General features: G+C 25.4%; 1 protein-coding gene across 1 annotated transcript; it reads right to left on the bottom strand.

Annotated features, from left to right (window-relative positions):
- Nucleotides 1-798: 798 nt before the first annotated feature.
- On the bottom strand, nt 799-4828 carry LOC129608069 (methenyltetrahydrofolate synthase domain-containing protein). The gene is made up of 9 exons (XM_055519389.1): nt 4552-4828; nt 3592-3765; nt 2906-3109; nt 2658-2833; nt 1980-2170; nt 1755-1902; nt 1616-1696; nt 1324-1540; nt 799-1264 (listed from the first exon to the last, which is right to left on the bottom strand). Exons 1-9 carry the CDS (start codon nt 4583-4585, stop codon nt 1050-1052), a joined length of 1440 nt encoding a protein of 479 aa, XP_055375364.1. The 5' UTR covers nt 4586-4828; the 3' UTR covers nt 799-1049.
- Between the last annotated feature and the right edge of the window lie 4624 nt (nt 4829-9452).

Genomic DNA, 9452 nt, shown 5'->3' on the forward strand with positions numbered 1-9452 from the left:
TCAACAAAAAAAGTTTGATTTTTTATATAAATATTTTATATGATCTTTTATATATTCATTTCCTTTTTTAAATAAACAACAAAATCAAATGCCTGTTTAGTACAATTTGTTAACTAATCCATAAATGTACAATAATAAAATTACAGTTCAATAATTTTTTATACAAAAATATAATTCAATTCCATTTTATTCCAATTTATTTAAGAAAAAAGCAAAATACAGATCACACTTTTATTTATTTCTATATATGTAATTAGATCTGTAAAATTTTTTTTAATTTTCTCCAATTTTATTTTAAAATTTATTCATAAAAAAAATTTATGAAAAATAAACAATATAAATTATCAATATAAAAAAATTATTTGTTAAGTTTTGTAAAAACATATACGCGTAACATGCACGCGTTTTGAAAAATTAAAAAAAAAATAAAAAAAAAAGTGATTGGGACTCTGATTTATTTGATTTAAATACAATTATAAATTTAAAATAAAACATTTACATTAATAATCCAATTAAATTAATATTATGCGTAGAATAAAAAAAATTCATGCATAACTTCATTGCAACGAATTGCAAAGTATGTGCAATCTAGTTTCCATTTCTGCTTTGTTTTCTCTGACTTCTTCAGCAGAAAAGAAACATTTGTGGTTCCTTTTTACTAAAACCAACATACTTAACGAAAACAGATTATGTACAATTTCTATTTCAATAAATTTAATATAACCTTTATCTAAGGTAAACCTTCATGTAATTAAATATTTTTTCAACAATTTTTTTAAAATCTCTTAGCAATTAGTATATAAACAAAAACCTTTCTTTTTGTATCCTACATTTACATTTTTTTTTTCTTTTATTTAATTATTTTGAAAAAATTAATAATATTCCTTCATGTTTTAAAAAAATTGTTTTATTAAAATTAAGATATCCCAATCAAGAAAAAAAAGTAATATATATATATATATATGTATGCCTACATATTCATATACACATATAAATATATATATGCATATATAAACATTCATTATTTTAGGACAATAAACTAAGTCCTATTATGCAGATGTAGTATTAACTTCTTCAATTTCAACTTTTTTATTTTCATTATCATATTTCAACAATTCAACAGCCAAATTAACAGTTTTGGTTTTATCACCTGCTTGTACTTCCAATGATAAATCATTCAATGATTTTAAAACCTTTTCAATTTCTTCTTCTTTTTCGGTACCTTTACGCTTTGGAAAGTGTAAAACACATCTTCCATATGCTCCTGAAATTAAAATTTTACCATTTTATAATTTTTGGAAGAACTTTTTTTTCTGTTCTCACCTTTCCATGAAATATGGACAGGAATACATTCACGCTTCCTTAATTCAGCTTTCAGATCTCGAATACGAGTACCTTGGGAAATATTTGAAACTTTCACACTAAAACCTCTATTTCCTGGTCGTTGTCGTCTTTTTCCTCTATTATAAGCGGCTCCACCACCCCCGCGATGTTGACTCGTATTTTCTTTGTTGTCAGCAGACGATTGCTCACCTTCGGACTTTATAAAAAGAAAACAAAATTTAAAAGAAAAATTTATATATATTTTGTATTAAAAATAACGCAATGTTCTTACTTTGGTGGTTGCACGGCGTCTTCTGCTGTTATAATGACGATATCTTCCACGAAAGCGTTGTCTCTCATTATTGTTTTCTTTCTATATATAAAATAAAACATTTAAAATTTACCTTGAGTCTAACAACTAAAAAATTTACGTTTTCCTCGTTACTAGTGTTATTGGTAGAACGCTTTCTATTACCCCCACCATATCTGTAAAATCGACCTCTCTGCCTTGGACGTTGTTGGCGAGCATTAGTTTCCACATCAGTATCTTCAGATTTCAAAGTAATTATTTTCCCGGCTCTAAAGAAGGGTTAAGGAAAATAAAACGATGAATAAGATCATATTAATGGAAGCATTTAATAAGTTGAATTACTTACTTCTCTTCGTTTTCTTTTATCTTTTGTAGAACAGGTACAATTTTCAGACGACGCTCGGATAATATTTCCCATGTTAAACCCACTGGTCTTGCTAAACGTTTCGATACACGAATAATTTCAGTTGGCGTAGCAATTATGTCAACTGGTGTATCATGCTTTTTAAAAAGATGTGTAGGCAAACTGTCCACAACCTAAATAAATTTTTAAAATAGCTCAATTTTATTAATCAAAATTAGAATTTATTTTTTGTCAATCTCAACTAATTATGTTAACAAATTGAAATAAGAACAGATCGAATTTGGTCTAATATTAAGGCTCAATGTATGATAGAAAAATGCATAGAAAATCTATTTGCATTCTTTCTTCAATAAAAATATTCTATATTCAGGAAATGAATGACGTTCTTTAGAAAGCGCTGAGCCAAGAAAAAAATAAAAATCATAACTCATCATAAAAAGAAGAGAACTCATTATTTTCTGAAAAATATTCATTAAAATATACATATAGAATACATATGAATACATATAGAATATAGAAGCTTATACTCAAAAACATTTTTCTGAAAGGCTCATAAACATATTGATCTAAAAATAGATTTAATCTTTTCTAATTTTCTTTTATTAAAAATGTTAGCGCAAAGAGAAAAATGAAACAAAATAGAAATAATAATAATACTACCTGATTGTCGTGAACAATTGTAACAATTAAAGTTTCGGGAGTGATCGCTCCTGTATGAATTAAAAGCCCAATATCCAAATCAACAAAACCATTTCCCCTTCCAAGACGGTATCCATCACGCGACACTACCACCGATCCAATAACGATCATATCCAATTTAAGATTATCTTCAAGATCTATGTATTTGAAAAATTTAAGTTTATAATAAGTCGTATAAAATATGCTATTTAAATCGAAATGTAGCTTACTAATTTCTTGACGATTTTCTTTTAAAGTTGAAGTTTTTATAATTTTTTTTTTTGTGTCTTCATCAGCGTCACTTGGGCAATTTATAATTTTTGTGCATAAGGCACTTGACTCATTAGGAGGAGGCAAATACAAAGTTTTTCCAGCTGATAATACGTGAATCTTAACAGGATCCTGAGATCGGCCAATACTTACTTTGATGTTATCTATAAAAAAAACATGTAAATAAAAAATACAGTAGTTTTAAAAAATCATATTTGTACCTCCTCTCTTTCCACTACCTACACATGATAGATAAAAAATTAAAGTAGATACCGCCCTTAAATCTCATTTAATAAGATAAAAGGTATTATAAAAGAAACACATTGAAACGCTTATCAAAACAGCACTAATAGACAAATGTTTTTATTTATAGGAATTACTAAATTTTCCAATCACAAATTTTTGAAGAGGTGTTTATCACATTTTTAAGTCAATACAAGTTTCTTTTATTAGTTAGTGATAAAACGGTACTAATGATAAGCATACCTTCAAAAAATTTAAAGAAAATTTATTTACTCAATCCTCATTTGATGTTTTTTTTTTATTTTTCTACATGTAAAGGATTATGGATGGGTAAGTAGATAAGTGAAGATAATACATATTATCTGGTTTTTTATTCCTTTTTTTATTTGACATATATACTTACTGGCTTTTTTAAATTCTTCCGTTTCAGCCAGTAAATTGGCAGCCTTCTCACTTCCAATAAAATGTGGGATTCTATTAAATATGCTGTTGTATCCAATGCAACATTTTTCTTGGTGTAATTTCTTCCATGTTTGTACACAAAGTAATCTTTTCGTGACAATTTCTTCACCTGGAGCTAAAATTTTACAATTATGCATTCATATATCAGAATGTGTACCTACATATGTATGTATTTCAGTATATATAGAAATGTGAAACGTGAACACTTATTATAAACATTGCAAAATGTATTAGGTACGAATATGTACATGTGTTTAAGTATAACCTAATCGTAAATCTACTTTTTTTCATAAAAAAATGTATGCATAGAGTATTCATGCACACAGTTATATACATACATATGTACATATGTATGTACAGCTACTTATGAAGTCACGCGTTATTTTATTAACACTGTTCTTTTCTGATTTGAGGTTATATTTTTTTTTCTAACGGTAATATTTTTTTGTACAAAATTAACCTCCTACATGTACAAAAATGGATGTAATATTTAAAAAAAAAAAAAATTATACTTGCACATATTAATTGCTTACTCTTATACACATGTATACAGAATACAAATTTTAGCGCGTGATTCATGGGCAAATACTCCAAATTAATACATATACATGTGTATGTACATACATTTTATTTCCCAATTTATAAACTTCCAGTATTAAAATACATAAAAAAAAAAAATTGCTATTAAAAAATTTTTGACCATGTCCTATTGTAAATTAAGCACCAACTACATACATTATTAACAAATCACTTAAGAGTAATGAAATATTTAAAATCCAAAAAAAAAAACACATCACTTCAAAGAAAAAAAAGATCTAACATCATTAGTGATAAAAACAGAAATGATGTAAACCTTCAAAAACGTGGTTAGCAATGGAAGATTTCATTTTTTATTACTTACTTGTAGAAGAAGCTTCGGCTTTTTCACCTTCCATATTTTTACGAAAATTTGCTTATTCACTCTTTAAGAATCTCAATTTAAGGGTATTTAAAAAGTTCTGAAATTCTTTTTTTTTTTTTATTTTCGCTTTAAAAAATTCGACACGAATTTTTAAGGACCGTATTAATGTTCAATTATCCCCGCGTCTTTTTTTTCGTAAAAATATTAAAACAATTTTTCTACTGCCTAATAATTTTCCGCTGCTTTTGCTTCGTTTTCAGTTTAGCAACTGAAACATTTTTCTACGCTTCCGTCATTTAAAAATGAATTAGTTAAGGGACATGAAAAATTAAAAAATGTATCAAAATAACTGAAACATTATTTTCAAAGTAGTCGAGTGATGAAGCAATCGTCGAGGATATTATTAAACGGATATATTTAAAGTTGATAAATCATTTCAAATATTTCAATTTTAGTTAGTATACTTAAACAAGAAATAAGAAGTGGAAAATAAAATTTATTCAAAATTTTACGCACAAATAGAAACTAGCCATGTGTTGTTCGCGAATAAACTAATCTTAAAAAAGAACGAATCACTTCACTGAACTTAACTGATTAGTTCACTTCTTCACAAATGAATCGTTCATCGTTCACTAGGAATTCCAATTTTTTTTTAGTTAATAAAGAAAATTACTGTAGATCTTCACATTACAAAAAATCAAGGCCTGGATCTTGCTTTTTTCATGAATGTACATATGTATTTGTAAAATTGCATGTGTATTTTGGGCCAAATGACATTTTTTAAGAATCATTTTTGTTTTTTTTTGAAGAATGATGATTTTTGCCTATTTTCATTTCGAGTTTTCTATATGAAAAGTTTACGAAAGCCTAAAAATTTTTATAGTTCAATGAAACCGGACAATTTTGAGAGTAAAAAATGTTTCAAATAATAAAAGTCCATATAATAATTCTTATTATATGGACTTTTATTACGAGTATAAAAAGAATTCATATATACAATAACTTTTATGAATTATGACGCACATGAGAATTATACAGATATTTATATGTCGTTATATAAGAAGTATGCATTTTGGGATATCATACAAAATTAGCAAACTTGTTAATTTCAAATGTACATTTTCTCAAATTTGAAAAAAATAAAACAAAATCAACTAAATACTTCGAAAAAAAAAATTGCACTATTTTTTTTCTTGTAGTGTAGCATTTATTGAAACCTTACAAAAATGAATAGAACCTGAAAAGTTTTTTTAAACCAATTTATTAATGTTTTAATAACGCAAAACTTTAGGAATGTAAGCATTAGAAAAGTAGAAAAAGATTAAATTTTACTTTTTCCAATTAAAAATTTGAAAAAAGTTGATCTTGTGGGAAATTTATGATGTTAAAAAGGGCCCCCTATAGATCCCATAAGAATACGGGTAAATTCGTCAGCTGTAAACTGTGAACCTCTTAGGGTCTAGGCCTGTATTTCTGTCAACCGTCCTATATACACAAAAGTGTGTATTGATATATTGTTTTAGAACTGAATCAGTTACCTTCCCAACATAATATACAATACAAATAAAAGTATTGTATAAAAAGAGACATAAATTAAATCCAATGCAAATAAAATTGAACAATATACTAAATAACCTATGGTTATATGCAATACAAAGAAAAACGAATAAGACAAATCAAATATAAATAAAATACAATACAAATACAAATAAAATTGACCTGACCGATTTACGTCATACTTGCTATTGCCTGATATTAATGCAATACAAATAAAATTGAAAGATTATGGACTAGTTGATTCAAATTGAAAGCTACCTGTATGAAATAAAAAAAACGAAGCATTGAACTGGGCTACCCTTCAATTTTATGCATAAAATGGTTTGAAATTTTTATTTCTTGAAATTTAAGAAATTATTTATAATTTAACTGTTTTATAATTTAACAATTTTTAAGTAAAAGTTTTCAAGTAAATATTTTAAATTTTTTTCTACTTTTTAAACTTTTTGATTCAAGTAATTAGAGACACTTTGTGGTTCAAAACTTATTACTAATTTACAAAAACTTCTTTAAAACTTACCATAAAGTATAATATTACATATTCTTTTCTTTAATATTTACCATAAATACGAATAACCATATAATTATAACCAAAAAACATGCAATTATGTATGTATACAGAAGAGAAGTGAATGAAATGAACGATTGAACGAGATTTTATAATCGGTCAGTGAAAAAGAGTAGTTCGTTCAGAACGAATCACTGAAATGAACGATATTGCTCATGACTAATGGAAATTGATAATGGAATATTCTATATGCGGTTCACTATTGATTTTCGTCCCTTAACATGTTGAAAACATAGTAAATTTTCAACACGTTGGATGGCTCTGTTCACATTTTTCTTCTTTCTTCACTAAAATTTTTATTTTTGAGTTTGCTTAGGTGCACATTGTTCGTAAAAAAGTGAATTCTGTTTTGCATATATATGTATTTGAAACAAAATTTTAAAGAAAGAAGAATATAAAATAAAAGCGAAATACATGGTTCAATCGATAATTTGAAAAAAAAATGAGTAATCTTACTGGAAAAGTGAAACATCATTAGAAAATACTAAGGATTCTGACTTGAAAGTAAATAAAAAAGCGAGATAAACGATCAGACTGTTAATTTCTTTGTTACAAACCACTCTAAATCTTTTTTAACCAAATCAGTAAAATTTTTTTGCTTATTAGGATCACCGTCGCTTACTTTTCTGGGGAAAAAATATTTGACATTAAAATGTCAATTTTAATGTGACATTGCTCATTAATGTGACATTGCATCTTTCTTTTTATCTTGCTTACACTCCCTAAAAAAAAGTATCTTGAAAAAAATATAATGAAGGGAAAAACTTCAGATATGTCTCTTTCTTTGCTCTGAGCTTTGTCAAACTTGAATTAACTTAAATGCCAAGTGTTGTTGTTTTTTTTTTCTTAGAAAATTACACGCCGCTATATAAAAAGTAAACAAAGAAGATTTTGTTATTCTATTTACAAAATTAGTATAGTCTATAAATAAAAAATTATAAAATATTTAATAATAAGTGTTAAAAAAAGAATTTTATTTTATAAAAACTTATAAAAAAATTAAAATCCAGAAAGATAAAAAGGTATATAGTTCTAAATTGTTATTCCCATTTGCAAAAACAAATAGTTTTTTTATACCATATACATATGAATTTTATTCATTTCAATAATTAAAAGAAATATTCATTAGTGCTCCATAATTTCTAATCTATGATAAATTCATAATTTGTAATCTTATTATGTTTTTAATTTTGCAAAGAAAACATTTGTTTTTGTTTTGTTTTAAATTAAAATTACTTCGGATAATATACTTTTACCAGAATCGGATTTTTTTTTAAGCAAAATGAGTTTGTGTTTGATAGAATGTAGTATACAAACAAATATTTTAAATGATGTTTTTGTGTATAATTACAGTTTTCCTAAAAGAGATGAAATGAAATATACTTCCCTTTATAGAGTGAAAATTTGGTTATAAAAAAATGTATGATGCCGTTGAATTCAGTAAAAAAAATAAAATATTAGCGTGAATTATTCAAAAAATATTTTATTTTAGAATGAATTAGTATATGAAACTTAATTAATGAATTAGAAAGAATACGACAACATAACATATACTTCAATTAGTAATAACCATCATATTAATTAAAATTTGTTAAAAATTATACTGTTTTAGAGTCATTAAAATATATATGTATTTATATTTATTGTTATTATTATTGCTTAGAGTTGTTCAGTGAAATTGTCAAACAAAACTGATAATATAAGAAATTTTTCAACAAAATATGTTCATATTCGAGGGTAATGAAATATGGTGATATTAAAATACTTATAGTTATTCGCAATTTACAAAATAAATTTATTCAAAGAGCAAAAAAAAATAATGAGTTTTTTTTTAATTTGTTTTTTTTCTACAGATACCTAAAATAAAAAAATCTTAGTTTTTATTTTAAAAAAAAATTTAACTTATCCTTCTTACAAATTACACATATTTTATAGCAGAGGACAGACAAGAAAATAAAATAAAAACACTACTATTACGACTTTGGCAATGCTCGGAGCAAAGAAAGAGACAACTAGAAAAAATTTGGCTTCATTGTTTTTTCAACATGCTCCTTCCTTTCTTATTTTATAAGTACTTCTTATTGTATTTCTAATTCGTTGGTTTAATCACAAAAAGGCGGTGCGTTGTGAAAAATGTTACAGTAAACTCAAATATCAATGTAGAAAATATTATTAATATAGAAAAGTTTTATTTTGTTCACTGTTCATCAAAAATTTGGGGCGATATTGAATGCAGAATTTTTAGCTTAGATAAGAGATCGAATTACAAAAAAATTTGTTTGAATAAAATTTTAGTAGTATTTCAGGAGTATCCATATGCCAAATCAATAAGGGACATGTGCGAAATTTTGTGTCAGTAACTATATGTACTGATGCAGCAATACATTCTGGAATTGTTGAATGAAAATTTTGTGTGACAATAATAAAATTTTTTTGAAGTGAATGACTTTAGATATAACCATAAGAGATGAAAATAATTTTTTTTATTTTAAAATTGCTTATGGTATACCAATGTGATGCATTTAACTGGCTGATGCAATATTATTTTGACTTTTTGGACACTTTCTAAATCACATATTTTTTAGCGCTTATTTTGGAAAGGTTTTGTATAAAAGTATTAAAATTATTAACAACTGAAACTCCATTAAAAAATTTTTTTAATAGACTGATACTAGAAGAATAGTTATTTATTCTATCTTTAAGTAAATTTTTTTATCAAAATTACTTGATAGTGATACTAAATTGTTCTTTTTTTTTTAAATATAAATACTAGGAA

Source organism: Condylostylus longicornis, unplaced genomic scaffold (assembly GCF_029603195.1).
Source record: "Condylostylus longicornis isolate FDR11 unplaced genomic scaffold, ASM2960319v2 ptg000004l, whole genome shotgun sequence".
Taxonomy (NCBI): Eukaryota; Metazoa; Arthropoda; class Insecta; order Diptera; family Dolichopodidae; genus Condylostylus; species Condylostylus longicornis.